The 20,002-nt window shown below is 41.0% G+C and overlaps 1 protein-coding gene across 6 annotated transcripts in view; it reads right to left on the reverse strand.

Annotated features, from left to right (window-relative positions):
• The window catches only part of LOC140212548 (collagen alpha-6(VI) chain-like), a 156,572-nt gene that overhangs the window by 113,062 nt on the left and 23,508 nt on the right, over positions 1-20,002 (reverse strand). For all 6 annotated transcript variants that reach the window (XR_011889743.1, XM_072283503.1, XM_072283500.1 and 3 more), the window contains exons 6-8: positions 12,660-13,220; positions 10,783-11,361; positions 2,129-2,701 (exon numbers count right to left, since the gene is read on the reverse strand). Coding sequence is in view for 5 of the 6 variants with exons in the window: in XM_072283503.1 (XP_072139604.1) it covers positions 2,129-2,701; positions 10,783-11,361; positions 12,660-13,220 (1,713 nt within the window). In the remaining variant the exon portion in view is untranslated. The remainder of the gene's footprint in view (positions 1-2,128; positions 2,702-10,782; positions 11,362-12,659; positions 13,221-20,002) is intronic.

A 20,002-nucleotide genomic window follows, 5' to 3' on the forward strand; every position in this document is an offset into this window, starting at 1 on the left:
TGTAATGTTCCAGATAGTAAATTAGCTTTGACATCGGCTTAGTGGTAGCAAATGGTTGCTTCTCTGACAGGAAGCCTGTGACTAGTGGTATGCTGCAGAGATCAATGCTAGGTTCATTATTGTTTGCAACACAATTAATGATTGGACTGACAATGTGGTAAACTAGATCAGCAAATTTGCAGATGACATCAGGATTACTGTGTAGTGGATACCGAGGAAGGCTATCTGGGCTTACGGTGGGGAGTGACCAGCTGGAAAATTGGGCTGAAAAATGGCAGACGTAATTTAATGAAGACAAGTGTGAATTATTGCACTTGTGAGAGGACAAACTGTGATAGAACTTGCACAGTGAACTTTATAGAACAAAGGGATCTGGGAATACAGATCCATAATTCCTTCAAAGTAGTGTCATAGTTAGGGTCATAAAGAGCTTTTGGCATATTGGCCTTCATAGATCAAAGTATTGAGGACAGGAATTGGGATGTTATGTTGAAGTTGTAGAAAACATTGGTGAGGGAAAATTTAGACCATCTTGTGCAGTTCTACTCACCTACATACAGGAAAGATATCAATAAGATTGAAAGAGTGTAGAGAAAATTTGTAAGGATGTTGCCAAGACTTGAGGACCTGATTTATAGGGAAAGCTTGAATACTTTAGGACTTTTTTCCCTAGAGAATAGGAGATTGAGGGGATATTTGAATAATGTATATAAAATTGAGTACAAATAAGTTAAATGCGAGCAGGCTTTTTCCAATGAGGTTGCCTGAAACTTGAATCAGAGGCCATAGGTTTAAGGTGAAAAGTTAAATAATTAAGGGGGACCTGAGGGGGCACTTCTTCACTCAGAAGGTGATGTAAGCATGGGGCAAGCTGCCGGCAGAAGTGTTGGACGCAGGCTTGATTGCAACATTTATGTAAGAGAATTTTGAATAGATATATGGAAGGGAGGGTTATGGTTCAAGTGTGGGTCGATGGGACCAGGCAGAGTAACCGTGCATGGACTGACTGGGGTGCAGGGCCTGTTTTTGTGTCGTAGTGCTCTGTGACTCTGTAACATTCTAAAGCATACATCCCTAACCTTAGGTAAACAGTGCGAACTTAAGATAGCACATGTGCCTCGCAGGAATGATAGTTAATGCAAACCAGCGATAGAATTATTACTATGCATATGGCATTAAGTCAGTGTAATTTAATGCAAAGAATTGTTTAAAGAGGCTGCAATAAATTACTGAAAATATTCTTCAAAGAAGGTAGAACTTGTTTTGCTTTCTAATCTTTGAAAAAAACACCATTGAATATAACAACCAAGAATGTAAAATATATTTGACTTGTTTCTTCCTTTGTGTATTTTTATTATGAATAAATTTCACATTTGAAATATAAAATAAATCCCAGGAAATGAGCAGAATAAACACTTGAAGTTCTGGGCCAAAACCCTTCACCAGCACTGGAAAGGAAGGGGGAAGAAGCCAGAATATGTGGGGAGTGGAGGGAGTACAAGCTAGGCGAAGCCAGGTGGGTGGGGAAAGGGGGAGGAGTCAGGGTTGGGGGATATAAAGTAAAAAGCAAGGGGGTGATAGGTGGAAAAGGTAAAGGGTTGGAGAAGAAGGACAGGAGAGGAGAATGGACCATGGGAGAAAGGGAATGAAGAGGAAGGGACACCAGGGGAATGGTGATAGACAGCTGAAGAGAAGAAACAGAAGGGGAACCAGAGAGGAGAATTTGAAGAAGGAAGGGGGAGTGGGAAGAATTACTGGAAGTTAAAGAAATCAATGCTCATGCTATCAGGTTGGAGGCTACCCAGATGGAATATGAGGTGTTGCTCCTCCACCCTGAAAGTGTCCTCATTGTGGCTGTAGTGCTCTGCCTGCCCTTCTGAGTTCCTCCAGCATTTTGTGTGTGTTGCTCTGGGTTTTCAGCAACCGCAGACTCCCCTGTGTTTATGATTCCCAGGAAATAGTGCGGTGGGCAAAGGTGTAGAGGAAGGTAATCAGAAAGTTTCCCTGTCATAAAGGAGCAGTTAGAGAGGGGCCAAATTATCTCGAACAATCAGCAAGTGGATTCATGGTTTACTTCAACATTCAGGATGCTCAGCCAAGTATATCCCTAAACCATTCATTGACTTACCTTCTACGGGAGGAAAAGGAGTACAAATTTTATAAACGACTCTTCTTTTAATTTTATCTATATCTTTAAATTCCTTAATAAATATTTTTCTGCCTGCTGCTCCAGTGATTTTCAGAAGCTCGTTGGGGTTTGCGTGTTGAATACCCAGTGCAAATATATTGATGTACTGTTTCCTCAAATCATTAGCAGCTGCCACCACACTGTCTCTGGATTGCCCGGCTGTAACTACCAGTAGGTACTGGGGCACCTTCTCTTTCCTTCGACTTCCCAGTGATGGCTGGAAAAACCTGCTCACATACTGTAATGCTGCCCCGGTGTCAGTTGTTCCCTTCAACTGGACCATATCATCAATTCTGTTTCTTAGTGTATCATGTGAATGAGTGTCATTCAGGTAGATTTCAGCCTGTTGCTTAGTGCCATATTGGGCTATAGCAAACTGAAAGTTATCTTCACCAACATCAAACAAACTAATAAAGTCTTTCAGGGAAGTCTTAATCATCTGAAAGTCACTCTCTTTTATGACCGATGAACCATCCAAAAGGAAAACAACGTCTGCTTTCTCAACTTCACATCCTGCAAAAGATAAACATAAGTAGATAGGAGTTAGAGCATAGAAAGATAATATGATCATTAAAAGGCAACAAATACAGTGGAAGCCCATTAAAATCCATCAATGAAAAGTAGGTCAATGTTTGTGGTGATGGTAGGTCATTCATGAGAATGACAAAATGGGATGTAAAGTTTTATCTAGAGCTGGATAAAACACAGGCAGAGCAGGAGATTGCTATCAAAAAGATAGTCAGGACATATTATTCATGTATTAAAGTTACAAAGAGATCATTTTGCACTAGATGAAGTACAAAGTTCACATCAGTAAGCTAATTTTCATGTTTTGGACAAAAGCTACATTCACTTTATAGTAGGTAACACATGGGTACACATTTTCTGAACATAAGGATCCTATTCTGTGTACCTTTCTTAAGAAACTGTTTCTCTTTCCCTGATAATACAGTTTATCTCAGCAGTGAGAAATCCAGCCACACAGAATGAAGTATCAGGGCTAATCCGTGAGTCTTGGCTGTATTGTCTCACCTTAACAGACTACACTGCAGAGAGGAGAAAATTTGACAGATCACAGGACAATCTCTCCTACATGTGCATATGTTAACTCAGTGGGTGACGAAGAGAGAAACAAGATTTAGTTCCATTATGCTTTCAGTAAAATTGCCTGTGGACATGAATTTTGGGGAGGGGGCAGTTGTACCAATGGATGTTTGAAGAAATTATTAGAGCTGCCAGTGAAAGCAAATGCAGATCAATATTGACTGTAGGAACTGAAGTATTTCTACCATGGGAAGCAGTTAGTTTGTGTAAATTGGGAATGGAAGGTGTTTCAAGCATTGGTCCCCATGAAAATGTAGGCAACAGGAATATTTGCTAAACACTCTGAGCAGGTACGGCCATCCACCAAGAGCCATTCTCTCCCCCTCAGAGCTTACTCAACCCTGCCCATTTTCCTTGTTTACTCTGCCATTCCCAATCTCCAAAGGAAGCAATGATGCTTGAATGAAACCTGATGTATTTCAAGATGTTCATTCAAATACCATTTCTTCTGCACCAGCAGTTCACTGCTTTTAAACTGTTTAAACTTCAACCGAGTGTATGTTCTTAAATAATTTACCTGTCACAGCTTCAGATTATTGCTGCGGACTGAGTATTTCAGCCAAGGCATACTGGATCATTCCCTTATTCACCAGGATCCCAGCGTGCCCGAACATAGGGCAACAATGCTACTAATACTAAATATAGGTTTCTCCAGTGACACCCGCATCCCAGAGAGAAATATACAAGTAATGAATTGAATGTAAGTTATCCCATTGGCTTTAGCTAAAATTGCAATCTGAGTATCAGTCTTAGCAGATGTACACATCTCCAAAAGTTTCCTTTCCTTCATCTCAATCTGGACTAATCTTCGAAGATTCTCTCAGTTAATATATATAAATCAAAGATAAGCACACAATATAGGGAATTGACTATCCCTGTGGTTCCCCTGTTTTTAGCCAAGACGTTACCATTTACCATGGTTCCATGATCTTCAGCGAAAGTGAAGGCAGACAAACAGAGCAATACCCCCAGGGGAGTTCATTCCTACTGTTTATAGCCAGTTTGTCCTTCACACTCACTTCAGTTCAAAGCTGCTGGAGGATTACCCATTGTGCACTAAAGTAAAGAATCAAAAGTAAAATTAACTAGTGATTAGACAAGCCAGAATTTAGCACTGGGGAAAATGGAATGCAGAAAGGACAGCCACAGACTTACTGTCTGGAAAATTTAATTCAATGTTTGAGATAATCTTCCACCTTGCTTGGGATAGAGTGACTAGGGACTTAGGGGGGAAACAAGAAATAAAATCAGAGGATTAAAATAGAGTAATAAAAAACTTGAAATGTCGATCAAGGGAACGCAAGGAAGAACAAGAAGAGGCCAGTCAGCCGCTGGAAACTTTTCTACCATTCAGTGAGACCATTGCTGATCCAATCTTGCTCCCTACACCATAATCCTGCTCGCACCCCATATTCTTTGATATTTTAGTAAGCCAAATATTCAATAATTCCTTCTACCTGGTTCTCTGGGATATAAAATTCCAAAAAATATTGACCTTCTGAGGGAGAAAATTCCTCCTCACCTGCATTAAAAATGTAATCCTTTAATTTACACCCTCCATTCTATACTCTTGTGTCTACTCAATATCCATTCTGTTGATATACCCTAGAAGCTTAATTTTAAGAAAGGTCACAATGCATTCTTCTTTGAAATTCCAATGAATATAATTCCAACCTGATCAATACATCAACACATTCATCCTAAGAACCTTTCCAATTAACTTGTTCTCGACCATCCCTGATGCTAACGTGGTGTTTCTGAAAGATAGGAACTATAATTATATATGGGACTCCAGCTATGGTTTCACCATTGTCCTGTAAAGCTACATCAAAACTTTCCCGGTTTTGTACTCCATACCTTTGCAATATCCTACAATGAAGGATTACATCATTTTGGCCTTTCTCACAATTTCCTGGCCCTTATGACAATCCTTCACATTTAATGTAGTAAGATTCCAGGATCCTCTTGTTCCGGAAAATTTGTAGTCTCACTCTATTCAAATAATATTTGTGATTTTGCTCTTCCTTCCAAAATGATTAGCTGCATGTTTCCACATATATTCCATATCCAACTTCCTATCTTCCCACTTAACATCTCTTCTCCTTTACAGGCTTTGCGTCTTCACAATTTTCTAACTCATCTGTCTTTGTACCTTTAGTAAATTTGGTAACAACCCCTCTTCAAAGTCATTAAGTTAATTGTACTTAACTGAGGAATCGACACAGATCCCCAAAGCATCCCATGGCCAATCCAAAAATGACCTATTTATCCCAGTTTTCTGTGTTATGTTACATGGGCATCCCCTATTCATACCAATGTGCTACTCCCGACCCCGCGCACTAAATACGGGGAAATTCACAGGAAAAGATAAAATGAAGTCAGAGCATGGTGATTCTGTGGAATTTGTTGCTACGGGTAGCTGTGGAGGTTAGGTCATTGGGTGCATTTAAGGCAGAGGTTGCTAGGTTCTTGGTTAGTCAGGGCATAAAAGGTTACAGGAAGAAAGCAAAAGAATAGGGTTGAGAGGGAAATGGATCAGCCATGATGAAATGGTGGAGAAGACTCGATGGGCCAAATGGCCTAATTCTGCTCTTATGTCCCATAGAAATGTATGCTTCAATGCTTAAATGTTTAAAAGTTGACGAACAACAGAATGGACAAACTCTTTGTGTTGTGGTGAGATCCGCTTTGATTTTTAACAGGAATTGCCATTAAATGTTTCGGTCAGTGCCAAACACAATTAGGGCCAACATTTAGAGTCACAGATCTGCACACTTTGTTCATAATGTCCCTGCAGCTGCAAAGCACCAGCTTGAGGAAGCAGAAGAATGTAAAAACTAAGTAAGTAGGAGTACTTTTCCAGCTGATATGAACCTTGCCAGATCCAGACATGCTCTAGAACAAAAAAGCCAATTATTCATGCCAAAACAATATTATGAGAAATATTTCAGGATGAAATTTGATGATAGGAATTTTATCTCTGCATTTTCTTTCAGCTATCAATTGTTTTGTATCTATTTCAATTTATAACAGGTAGTTTGCAGAAGTTACAAATTTTATGTAACATTGAAGAATACCATGTGAAATAAGCATGTACACTTATCTTTGATATTTCCTGTTAAGTATTTGAAATGGGCATTCAATGTATCAGATGATCTCAGAAATGGTTATTTACCTGATTATATATTTCACCATGTCAATTACTGAGACAATGATAATAGCTTCTGAAATTGAGAGCTGTGCTATCTAAACCAAATTTTTTTCAGATTTCCCAAGGACACTGCTTTTAGAAATCTGTGGCCCTGGCGCTTTATTGAGCACAATATGAAAGCAGATCGAGAATTTGAGAAAATGATGAAATGACTGCTATGGAATGTTACATGAAGGAGAAAGTAATGAGAGCTTTAGTTGGGCTTATATAGATAGTGCTTGATTGATAACCAATGGAAATCTTCCTGAGTAGCTCATGGATGCAGTTCAGGAGCTTTTTCTATTTATTTTAACGTGATCTTAACCTAAACTTACCTTTGCTTCCTTCTGCTGTGTCTTGTTTTCATTGTAATATACAAAATTTTGTTCAGCTGAAAAAAAAATTCGGTGCTCCTTTTTCCCTAGTGCATCAATTCAATATTCATAGTGACAGGCTTCATACGTTCCAAGAGCAAGCCCTCAACAGAACTTCTGCAGTGAGCTTTGATAGAACCTCTGCCAGCACCAAGTTGTAGAACAACTGGTACAGGAAGGTGTGGTATGTTGGAGAACTTAGAAGGTAGGTGGATCTAAAAGGCAGGAGCTCTGACAAGATTTCTATTAAGTTCAAGTTTATTGTCATCTGACCGTACATGCATACAACCAAACGAAACAACGTTCCTCTACACCACAGTCCACCCACAAAACATATGTCACACACAGCACATAAAACAAAATGTTACCTCAAATAAGTTAATAAAATATAATTCAATATGCATGTAGCATGCAGCACAGGTAAACAATAAACCAAACAGTAAACAGCTCGCTGTCCTAGTGATGAGATCTTGATGGTGGCAAGGTATTCATTAGTGTCACAGCCTGAGGAAAGAAACTGTTACCCAGTCCTGATGCTCCTGTACATCCTTCCTGAAGGTAGTGAATCAAAGAGATTGCGAGAGCCAGAAAACTACTCGTACATCTTTTGGGCTTGCAAACCAGCTGTAAATCCTATATAAGGGCACTACTCAGCCTGAGTATTAGTGGATGCTGAGCTACACCTATCATCTTACTTGAAGTACCTGACATTGGCCTGCATTGGTTATATTATCTCCATTATCTACACAGCTAACTAAGTTCTAGACTTCAAAGAAAATGTCATTACTTAAACATGAGGCTGCTTAACAAGATAAAGTGCTATGGCATTACAGAAAAGGTACTGGCATGGATAAAGGAATGGCTGACAGGCAGCATAGACGAGTGGAATAAAGGGGGCCTTTTCTGGTTGGCTGCCAGTGACTAGTGGTTTTCCTCAGGGGTCAGTACTGGGGCTGCTACTTTTCACATTGTTTGTCAATGATTTGGATAATGGAATCAATGACTTTGTGGCAATGTTTGCAGATGATACGAAGATAGGTGAAGGGTAGGTAGTGCTGAGGAAGCAGTGATTGCAGCAAAACTTAGACAAATTGGAAGAATTGGCAAAAAAGTGGCAGATGGAATACAGTGTTGAGAAATGTTTGATAATGCATTACGGTAAAAGGAATAATAGTGCAGACTATTATCCAAATGGGGAGAAGGTCCTATAATCAGAGGTGCAGAGGGACTTAGGAGTCCTCATGCAAGACTCCTAGAAGGCTAATTTACAGGTTGAGTCTGTGGTAAAGAAGGCAAATGCAATGTTGGCATTTGTTTCAAGGGGAATAGAATACTTCATACTTTATACTTTATTGTCATCAAACAATTGGTACTGGAACGTACAATCATCACAGCGATATTTGATTCTGCACTTCCCACTCCCTGGATTACAAATATTAAATATTAAAATATTTAAAATAGTAAAAATTTGTAAATATTAAAAATTTAAATTATAAATCATAAATAGAAAATAGAAAAATGGAAAGTAAGATCGTGCAAAAAAACCAAGAGGCAGGTCTGGATATTTGGAGGGTACGGCCCAGATCCGGGTCAGGATCCGTTCAGCAGTCCTATCACAGTTGGCAAGAAGCTGTTCCCAAATCTGGCTGTACGAGTCTTCAAGCTCCTGAGCCTTCTCCCAGAGGGAAGAGGGATGAGAAGTCTGTTGGCTGGGTGTGTCGTGTCCTTGATTATCCTGGCAGCACTGCTCCGACAGCGTGCAGTTTAAAGTGACTCCACGGACGGAAGATTGGTTTGTGTGATGTGCTGCGCCGTGTTCGCGATCTTCTGCAGCTTCTTTCGGTCTTGGACAGGACAACTTCCATGCCAGATTGTGATGCACCCTAGAAGAATGCTTTCTACAGTGCATCTATAAAAATTAGTGAGGGTTTTAGGGGACAGGCCAAATTTCTTTAGTTTTCTCAGGAAGTAAAGGTGCTGGTGGGTCTTCTTGTCAGTGAATTCTGCTTGGTTGGATCAAGTCAGGTCATTTGTGATATTGACCCCGAGGAACTTAAAGCTTTTGACCTGTTCCACTTGCGCACCACCGATGTAAATTGGGTCGTGCGGTCCGCTACTCCTTCTGAAGTCAACAACCAATTCCTTCGTCTTGCTGGCGTTGAGGGATAGGTTATTGTCTTCGCACCATGCCACCAGGTTCTTAATTTCCTCTCTGTACTCAAACTCATCATTACCCGAGATACGGCCTACAATTGTTGTGTCATCAGCAAACTTATATATTGAGTTTGATGGAAACTTTGCTACACAATCATGGGTGTACAGTGAGTACAGCAGGGGACTGAGTACACAGCCTTATGGGACACGGGTGCTCAGAGTGATTGTAGAGGAGAGCTTGTCCCCTATTTTTACAGCCTGGGTCCTGTCTGTGAGAAAGTTGAAGATCCAGCTGCAGATCTGAGTGCTAAGGCCCAGGTTCTGGAGCTTAGGAATCAGTTTATTTGGAACGATGGTATTAAAGGCAGAGCTGTAGTCAATGAAAAGGAGCCTTACATATGCGTCTTTATTCTCCAGGTGTTCTAAGGAGGAATGTAGGGCCAGAGAGATGGCATCTGCCATTGACCTGTTGCTCCGGTAGGCGAATTGCAAAGCGTCGAGGTTGACCAGTAGGCTGGGATTGATGTGTGCCATAACCAATCTCTCGAAGCACTTCATAGCAATTGATGTCAGAGCGACAGGTTGATATTCATTCAGGCATGCCACCTTGCTCTTCTTCGGCACTGGGATTATCGCTGCCTTCTTAAAACATGAGGGGATCTTAGACTGAAGCAAGGAGTAGTTGAAGATGTCAGCAAACACTCCAGCTAGCTCGCTTGGACAGGCCCAGAGAACCCGTCCTGGGATGCCATCTGGGAACATCGCCAAATATAAAAGCAAGGAGATAATGCTGAGGCTTTATAAGACACTAGTCAGGCTGCACTTGGAGTATTGCCAACAGTTTTGGGCCTCATATCTCAGAAAGGATGTGTTGTCATTGGAGAGAATCCAGGAGGTTCATGAGGATGATTCTGGGAACGAAGGGGTTAATATATGAGTAGTGTTTGGCAGCTTTGTGCCTGTAATCACTGGAATTTAAAAAGAATGGGGTGGGGACCATCTCATTGAAACCTGCTGAATGTCGAAAGGACGAGATAGGGTGGAAGTGGAGAGGATGTTTCCTATGGTGGAGGTATCCAGAGCTACAGGGCACAGCCTCAAAATTGAGGGGTGACCTTTTATAACAGAGGTGAGGAGGCATTTTCTCAGCTATAAAGTACTGAATCTGTGGAATGCTCTGCCACAGACTGCGGAGGACGCCAAGTCCTTGGGTATATTTAAGGCGGAAGTTGATAGTTTCCAGATAGGACAGGGCATCAAAGGATATGGTGAGAAGGCAGGTGTATGGGGTTGAGTGGGATCCAGGATCAGCCATGATGAAGTGGTGGGGCAGACTTGATGGGCTGAATGGACAATTCTGCTCCTATGTCTTACTGTCTTATGGTCTTAAAACTACTTCTAGATTTCACTGCTAAATAGACTGATTCTAGTTCAAAAGCTGTGTCCCCTTATTATAGATTCCTGTCACATTGATTTTAACTTTAACTTGAACTGAGATCAGTATATGTGTGTCTTTAATCAGATGCTTTAGTCACCAAAACAATTTCTGCCTTACAAATGCCTATGGTATTTATTACAGTAATAGAAATTGAAGAGATTATGTCCTTCAGTTTAATTCCCATTAAAATTAAAATATGTCCACTATTTAGCACTCTAGTTTAGTATATGATGGTATTATATGAAATAGTGCACAATAACTTGAATATCTCATTTACTTCTACTTAAGTCACGAATATTTTTTACAAAATTTCTGATTACATATGATTACTCACCAGGTTTGGTTTGATTGCACAGCACTTGAGAAATTGGTCTAGATAAACCTTTCAAAACACCGAAGTCCAAAGCATAGAAGTAGTTCACTTCAGATTTTGTAATTGCCACAAGGTCATCTTTGCTGGCTCCAGATATACCAATGGCATAGACCTCCACACCATCGGCATTCAAGGAATTAGCAATGTCAGGTATACTTTTTGAATCTCTGATATCTCCATCAGTAACAAGAATAATGAATTGTGGTATTTTGTATTTGCTTCGTCCCCCCTTTTCTGGAGTTAGAAGCTCTTTTGCAAGCCGTAGAGCCTTTACAGTGTACCTGGATCCCTGCGTCGTTTTCTGTAACTGCAAAACTGCATCTCTGATTTCAGCTTTGCTCGTGAAGGTATCAAGCTGGAATATGGTCTTTGGATTGTTTCCATACACAATGGCTCCAAATCGAACATTATTGCTGTCAACTTCAGAACGGTTCACCACAGCCATCATAAAGTTCATCATATTTTCATACTGAAGTGCGGTTATGCTGTCTGAACCATCCAGTACAAATACAATGTCTGCAACTTCTATCCTCTTGCATGCTATCAAAAAAAAATCCAGAGTAAATAAGAAACAAACCAGAAAATGACACTCATCTGAGGTAAGAACAAATGTTAAGAAATAGCACAACTGTGAGAAAGTGAGTTAATGGCTTCAGGTGAAGATTGAACTCTGCAGGTTATTAAAGGGTTATCAAGGCGATTATCTTGGGTAAGAACTGAGGGAACAAACGATCAAAAGCTAAGAGTCAAGGATTAGATTTTCTAATTCATAGCAAAGTACAATACATTTAATTACAGTAGACTTTAAAGCCTTTCTTAGAGTTTCTTAATTATTTTGGTTACTTGAGTCATGACATTTATGTGTTGTTCTTCCCCTCCTCTTTATTATCTTACTCTGCAAGGCTTGTTCATTCAGAGTTTGCTAGAAGTCCCTGAAGTCCTCTCACCTATAATGATTACATGTACAAATGGCACCTGAGAAAGGATCTATAAGCCTTCGAGAATTTATTTGTGGATTTACCAGAATAAGTAAAACTGTTAAATTGAAACAGACTGAATTAATTGGGCTTTAATTACATTTAGTATAAAACAAATAATCTAACATGATTAAAGTATTTATTTGGGTAGGAAGAAACAAGCTGTTTCTTCTTATGATGGAGACAGGACTGAAAAAACTTAAAAACAGCAACCAAACTATTCAGAGTGGACAAGTGGGGTATAGTTTCATGCCAAGAGCATTAAAGGTACAGGAACACTTTTTAAAAAGCAATTGCTTCCGCTTTTCTCCACACTAGGGCAAGCCTACCCCTCCCTCACCCAATTAGCAAGTTATTTGGGGTAGCTCAAACAAAAATTTGAAGGCAGAAATCCAGTTTTTGTTGAGTAAAGCTGGAGGATTATTTCAAATACCTCCACTAGTACATTGAGTTCATTTCATGTGGGAAGAAATGAAGGGTGTAATGATTGCCTCCCTTTCCACATCTAGGATTTACAAATGGTTGAGCCACAGCTGAGAACAAAAATTTTGGCCATGAGGTTTCCAAAGTCAAATGACTTGCTGAAGTTGACTTGGCTAGGATCTGATAGACTACTGCCATAAAAAAAATGCATAACTCATCAATTTTAGAAAAAGAGAAAGTAAACAGAAAACTTAAGGAAGCCTATTTTCTGAGTATGACCCATAGTGATTAAATTCAGCAATCAGAAGTAAGCAACTAACAGAACACAGGATGGTTTTCCTGTATTTGATGGCTGTGTGCAAAGCTGCTTCCATATGAAAAGTTCCTTACCAAGTGGACCAATACAGTTGGTCCTCAAAGCTTTTATTTAAAACTCACCTTCAAATGGACTGCATACTTCAAATGAGATCAAATTATCAAGGTCTTTCAAGGCATCAAAGTTCTCCGCATGATAAACTTTATCTTGGGATCCTGCAATATCCACGAGCTGACTGTTATTAGCACCGAAAATACCAATGGCAAAAATATTAATTCCTTTTTCCCTTACAGCTTTGGCAGGAGTGTATACCTCATCCTGCGCTTGACCATCTGTAATTACGATGAGATATTGCCGCTCACCAGGTCGACCCCCATTTGAGCTATCAAAGCAGTTTATTGTAAATTTCAGTGCACGGCCTGTACTGGTCTCCTCATTCAGCTGCTTAATGCCATGAAGGGCTTGCAACAGATTTTTTTTATCATGATATTGATTCAGCCGGAATTCCAACCTTGTTTGTGTACTGAACTGTATCACACCTATTTGGACTCTGCTTTTGCCAACTTCAGTCCTGTTGATTAAGGTTTCTATAAAATCAATCATTTTCTTGAAATCTAGATAATATATGCTTCTTGATCCATCAATTAGGAAAATGATATCTGCCACTTCCAGTTTGCTGCAAGCTATTGGAAGAAGAAACAAAAAAAGTTTACAAAGTTGCCAGTTATTACTAACTTTTTAAGTTGGTTATGTTTTTCCAATTTATTTTTTGATGACAAACAACAAAAACTTTTTGTATATCCAAACACGAAATGCTAGAGGAAGTCAGCAGGTCAAGCAGCATCTATAGAGGGAAATAAGCAGTCAACACTTTGGGCCAAGACCCTTCATCAGTACTGAAAAGGAAAGGGGAAGAAGCTAAGAAGCTAGAATCAGAAGGTTTCCCACAGTTATCTTGACTATACCTCTTCCCTCCCTGTCTCCTGTAAAAACGCTATTCCCGTTTCTCTGTTCCTTCATCACCACCACATTTGTTCCCAGGGTGTAGCTTTCCTTTTCAGGACATCAGAGATGTCCTTCTTCTTCAAGGATTGGGGTTTTCCTTCCTCCATCATTGACGCTGCCCAAAACCAGGTCACTTCCATTTCCTGAAAATCAGCTCTTCCCCTATCTTCATGCTACCTTAACAGGGATGGAGCTCCTCTTGCCCTTACTTATCACCCATAAGCCTCTGCACTCAACACATCATTCTCCTCAACTTCCAACATTCCCAAAAGGATCCTCCCAGCAAACATGTTTTTGCCTCCTCACGCCTCACTCTTTCTGCAGGTATTGTACATTTCTGATTCTCTTGTCCATTCATCCCTACCCACCAATCTCCCTCCCAGCACTTATCCCTATAAGCAGCCAAAGTTCTACACCTGCCCTTTCATCTCCTCCACCACCTCTGTTCAGGGACACAAACAGAACTTCCAGTTGAGGCGACACTCCACCTGCAAATCTGCTGGGATTGCCCATTGTGTCCAGTGCTCCCGATGCGACCACCTCTACATTGATGAGACCCATCATAAAATGGGGGACCACTTCGTCGAACCCCTTTGTTCCATCGGCCAAAAGCAGAACTTCCCAGTGGTCTTAATTCCGATTCCCATTCCCATTCCAATACGTCAGTCCGCTTGTGACACAATAAGGTCACCTCAGGATGAAGGAGAAACACTTTATGTTCCATCTGGGTAGCCAAATAGCATGAGTATCAATTTCTCCTTCCAGTTTAAAAAAAAATTCTTCCTCTTTTCCCCATTCTGGCCTCTGACCTCTTCTCACCTGCCTATCACCTCCACCTGAATCCTCTCCTCCTTTCTTCTTTGCTCCATTCTCCTTTCCTACCAGATTCCTTCCTCTCCAGCCATTTACCTTTCCTACCCACCTGCCTTCACCTATCATCTAGTTATCTCCTTCCCCTCCCCCCACACCTTTATATTCTGCCATCTTCCTTTCCAGTCCTGAAGAAGGGTCTCAGTCCAACATGTTGTCGTGTTCATTTCCATAGATGCTCTCTGCCCTGCTGAGTTCCGGCAGCATCTTGGGTAGGATGGGGAAGATTACAAGCTGGCTGGTAAAAGGTGAGTCCAGGTAAGGGGGAAGGTGCATGGGAGAAGTTAGGAGGTGATGGGTGGGAGTGGTAAAGGGTGAAGAAGAAGGAATCTAATAGGAGAAGACATTGGACCATGGAATAAAGGGAAGAAGGAGGGAAACCAGAGGGGGTGATGGAGTTAATGCAGGATGGGGAGGAGAAGAGAAAGGGTGAGAGGGTAATCAGAATAGGGAATGCAAAAAAGAGAGACGAAGGGAAAGGCAAAGGGGGGAGCAATTGCCAGAAGTTAAAGCAATCGGTGTGTATGCAATCTGGTTAGAGACTAACCAGACAGAAAATGAGGTGAGGCCAAACTCAAGTAGAAGGAGCAGCACCCAAGATTCCATCAGGGTAGCCTCCAACTTGATGCATGAACATAGATTTCTCCAACTGCCCGTACTTTCTCCTCAGTCCTTCCTTCTCTCTTGTTCCATTTTCCATTCTGATTCCCCTCTCGCTCCATCTGTTTTCCTCGCCTGCCCATTACCTCCATCTGGTTCCCCACCTCCTTCCATGGTCCATTATCCTCTCCTATCAGATGCCTTCTCCAGTCTCTTCACCTGTCACCTTACAGCATCTTACTTCATCCCATTCCCACATCACCACCTTCCACCTCACCTGGTGCTCACCGATCACTTAACAGCTTTCCCCTTCCCCACCTTTTTATTCTGGCTTCTACCCCAACAACCCCACCTTCCTTCCCTATCCTGATGAAGGGCTCAGCCCAAAACATTTATTCCCCTCCATAGATGCAACTTGACATGCTGAGTTCCTCCAGCATTTTGTGTGTGTTGCTCAGGATTTCTAGCATCTGCAGAATCTCCTGTGATCATGTGTTGTATCCTACTTCAAAGCTATCCTAGGTCATATCGTTCTACACTGTGTGTTTATTCATTGAATTGACAATAACAAATCTATACAACAGTATTAATGTTATTTCAAAACTCACAGAGCCATAGCAAATTTGCTTTGTCCACCTTCAATGCCTAGGTTGATGCCAGGTTGTCTATCCAAGCTACAAACACAAGAAAAGCTGCAGATGCTGAAAATCCAAAGCAACGCACACACACAATGCTGGAGTAACTCAGCAGGCCAGGCATCATCTATGGGACAGGGTAAACAGTCGACACTCCAGGCTGAGACCCTTCATCAGGACTGGAAAGGAAGGGGAGAAGTCATAATAAGAAGGTGGGGGAGGGGAGGAAGAAGTACAAGGCAGCAGGTGATAAGTGAAATCGTGAGCTCTTTACTTCACCCCCCTCCCCCTCTCCCAGCTTCACCTATCACCTGCCACTTTGTACTTCTTCCTTCCCTCCACCCATCTTCTTATTCTGACTTCTCCCCTTCCTTTCCAGTCCTGACGAGGGGCCTAAGTTTACTCTTTCTTTTTTTTAAATACACTGCTGAAGGTACAACTGGGTGTCTTGCTCAGCCATTTAGCAGCCATCCAAATGGTACTGGTCTGTGAGTTACATTTATGTCCGACTGGATAAGGAACCAAATTTTTTTCATATATGACAATCCAGTAGTTTAAATAACCATCGTTACTATGAATAACTACTTTCCCAAATTCCACATTAATAACATCACAACAGCCAGATCAATTGAATTGAATTGAATTTGATGGAATCTGAACTCAGGTCTCAAAGTTATTTGTCAATATTTCTTTCTTTCTTTTTAAATCTTTTTATTGAATAAGTATACAACAGGGTAAGCCATATAGGCACTAATACACTGTTAGGATATAAAAAAATTACAGGAGATATTAATGCAAAAAAAATGATACAAACAATGTAATTTAAACATAGCATACTAAGGTAACATAATAGTATACTAATTTTATATATATATATATACCAATAGAGAAAAAGAAAAAAAACCCCAAAAAAAAACCCACCGTGCAACTAAACTAAAAAGCAAAGCAAAGCAATGGGCTAACTTGGAACCAAGCAGAGTTAAAAAAACTTAAAATCACGTCCTCAATCCCGACCTCCATTAGAAACAGTAAAAAAAACAAGAAGGGTATATAAATATGGAGCAAAAAAAGAGGAAAAAAAATTACATTAAATGAAAATATTGAATAAAAGATCTCCAGGTCTGTTCAAATTTAAGTGAGGAATCATAAAGATTGTTTCTAATTTTCTCCAAATTCAAGCATAATATCGTCTGAGGAAACCAAAAAAAGGTAGTTGGAATTGGTCAATATTTCAAGATTACTATTTTCGTCATTTAAATTTTCTACTACTGTTTCCCAGAAACTGCAGCAATGACCTATGATTTGAAATTCCATTGCTTCTTTGTCTCAATAGAAGCATAGAACTGAATGTGCCAGGTGTTGAATATTTAATATTTCAGAAATATTTGAATAATATTGTAAATATATTCTTTGATTAAGCAGTTGTTGATCTTTACATAATGCATTGTGGGATATAGAAACATAGAAACATAGAAAATAGGTGCAGGAGTAGGCCATTCGGCCCTTCGAGCCTGCACCGTCATTTATTATGATCATGGCTGATCATCCAACTCAGAACCCCGCCCCAGCCTTCCCTCCATACCCCCTGACCCCCGTAGTCACAAGGGCCATATCTAACTCCCTCTTAAATATAGCCAATGAACTGGCCTCAAATGTTTCCTGTGGCAGAGAATTCCACAGATTCACCACTCTCTGTGTGAAGAAGTTTTTCCTAATCTCGGTCCTAAAAGGCTTCCCCTCTATCCTCAAACTGTGGCCCCTCGTTCTGGACTTCCCCAACATCGGGAACAATCTTCCTGCATCTAGCCTGTCCAATCCCTTTAGGATTTTATACGTTTCAATCAGATCCCCCCTCAATCTTCTAAATTCCAATGAGTACAAGCCCAGTTCATCCAGTCTCTCTTCATATGAAAGTCCTGCCATCCCAGGAATCAATCTGGTGAACCTTCTCTGTACTCCCTCTATGGCAAGGATGTCTTTCCTCAGATTAGGGGACCAAAACTGCACACAATACTCCAGGTGTGGTCTCACCAAGGCCTTGTACAACTGCAGTAGTACCTCCCTGCCCCTGTACTCGAATCCTCTCGCTATAAATGCCAGCATACCATTCGCCTTTTTCACCACCTGCTGTACCTGCATGCCCACTTTCAATGACTGGTGTATAATGACACCCAGGTCTCGTTGCACCTCCCCTTTTCCTAATCGGCCACCATTCAGATAATAATCTGTTTTCCTATTTTTGACACCAAAGTGGATAACTTCACATTTATCCACATTAAATTGCATCTGCCATGAATTTGCCCACTCACTCAACCTATCCAAGTCACCCTGCATCCTCTTAGCATCCTCCTCACAGCCAACACCGCCACCCAGCTTCGAGTCATCCGCAAACTTGGAGATGCTGCATTTACTTCCCTCATCCAAGTCATTAATATATATTTTAAACAACTGGGGTCCCAGCACTGAGCCTTGCGGTACCCCACTAGTCACCGCCTGCCATTCTGAAAAGGTCCCGTTTATTCCCACCCTTTGCTTCCTGTCTGCTAACCAATTCTCCACCCACACCAATACCTTACCCCCAATACCATGTGCTTTAAGTTTGCACACTAATCTCCTGTGTGGGACCTTGTCAAAAGCCTTTTGAAAATCCAAATATACCACATCCACTGGTTCTCCCCTATCCACTCTACTAGTTACATCCTCAAAAAATTCTATGAGATTCGTCAGACATGGTTTTCCTTTCACAAATCCATGCAGACTTTGTCCGATCATTTCACCACTTTCCAAATGTGCTGTTATCACATCCTCATTAACTGACTCCAGCAGTTTCCCCACCACCGACGTTAGGCTAACCGGTCTATAATTCCCCGGTTTCTCTCTCCCTCCTTTTTTAAAAAGTGGAGTTACATTAGCCACCCTCCAATCCTCAGGCACTAGTCCAGAATCTAACGAGTTTTGAAAAATTATCACTAATGCATCCACTACTTCTTGGGCTACTTCCTTAAGCACTCTAGGATGCAGACCATCTGGCCCTGGGGATTTATCTGCCTTCAATCCCTTCAATTTACCTAACACCACTTCCCTACTAACATGTATTTCGCTCAGTTCCTCCATCTCACTGGACCCTCTGTCCCCTACTATTTCTGGAAGATTATTTATGTCCTCCTTAGTGAAGACAGAACCAAAGTAATTATTCAATTGGTCTGCCATGTCCTTGCTCCCCATAATCAATTCACCTGTTTCTGTCTGTAGGGGGACCTACATTTGTCTTTACCAGTCTTTTCCTTTTTACATATCTATAAAAGCTTTTACAGTCCGTTTTTATGTTCCCTGCCAGTTTTCTCTCATAATCTTTTTTCCCCTTCCTAATTAAGCCCCTTGTCCTCCTCTGCTGAACTCTGAATTTCTCCCAGTCCTCAGGTGAGCCACTTTCTCTGGCTAATTTGTATGCTTCTTCTTTGGAATTGATACTATCCCTAATTTCTCTTGTCAACCACGGGTGACAAGAGAAACGTTTGCCAAACTGGGATGAACAATTGTTGTAGTTCATCCATGCAACCTTTAAATGTTTGCCATTGCATATCCACCGTCAATCCTTTAAGTGTCATTTGCCAGTCTATCTTAGCTAATTCACGTCTCGTACCTTCAAAGTTACCCCTCTTTAAGTTCAGAACCTTTGTTTCTCAATTAACTATGTCACTCTCCATCTTAATGAAGAATTCCACCATATTATGGTCACTCTTACCCAAGGGGCCTCTCACGACAAGATTGCTAATTAACCCTTCCTCATTGCTCAAAACCCAGTCCAGAATAGCCTGCTCTCTAGTTGGTTCCTCGACATGTTGGTTCAAAAAACCATCCCGCATACATTCCAAGAAATCCTCTTCCTCAGCACCTTTACCAATTTGGTTCACCCAATCTACATGTAGATTGAAGTCACCCATTATAACTGCTGTTCCTTTATTGCACACATTTCTAATTTCCTGTTTAATACCATCTCCGACCTCATTACTACTGTTAGGTGGCCTGTACACAACTCCCACCAGCGTCTTCTGCCCCTTAGTGTTACGCAGCTCTATCCATATCGATTCCACATCTTCCCGGCTTATGTCCTTCCTTTCTATTGCGTTAATCTCTTCTTTAACCAGCAACGCCACCCCACCTCCCCTTCCTTCATGTCTATCCCTCCTGAATATTGAATATCCCTGAACATTGAGCTCCCATCCCTGGTCACTCTGGAGCCATGTTTCTGTGATCCCAACTATATCATAATCATTAATAACAATCTGCACTTTCAATTCATCCACCTTATTACGAATGCTCCTTGCATTGACACACAAAGCCTTCAGGTGCTC

This window comes from Mobula birostris, chromosome 19, assembly GCF_030028105.1.
Source record: "Mobula birostris isolate sMobBir1 chromosome 19, sMobBir1.hap1, whole genome shotgun sequence".
Taxonomy (NCBI): Eukaryota; Metazoa; Chordata; class Chondrichthyes; order Myliobatiformes; family Myliobatidae; genus Mobula; species Mobula birostris.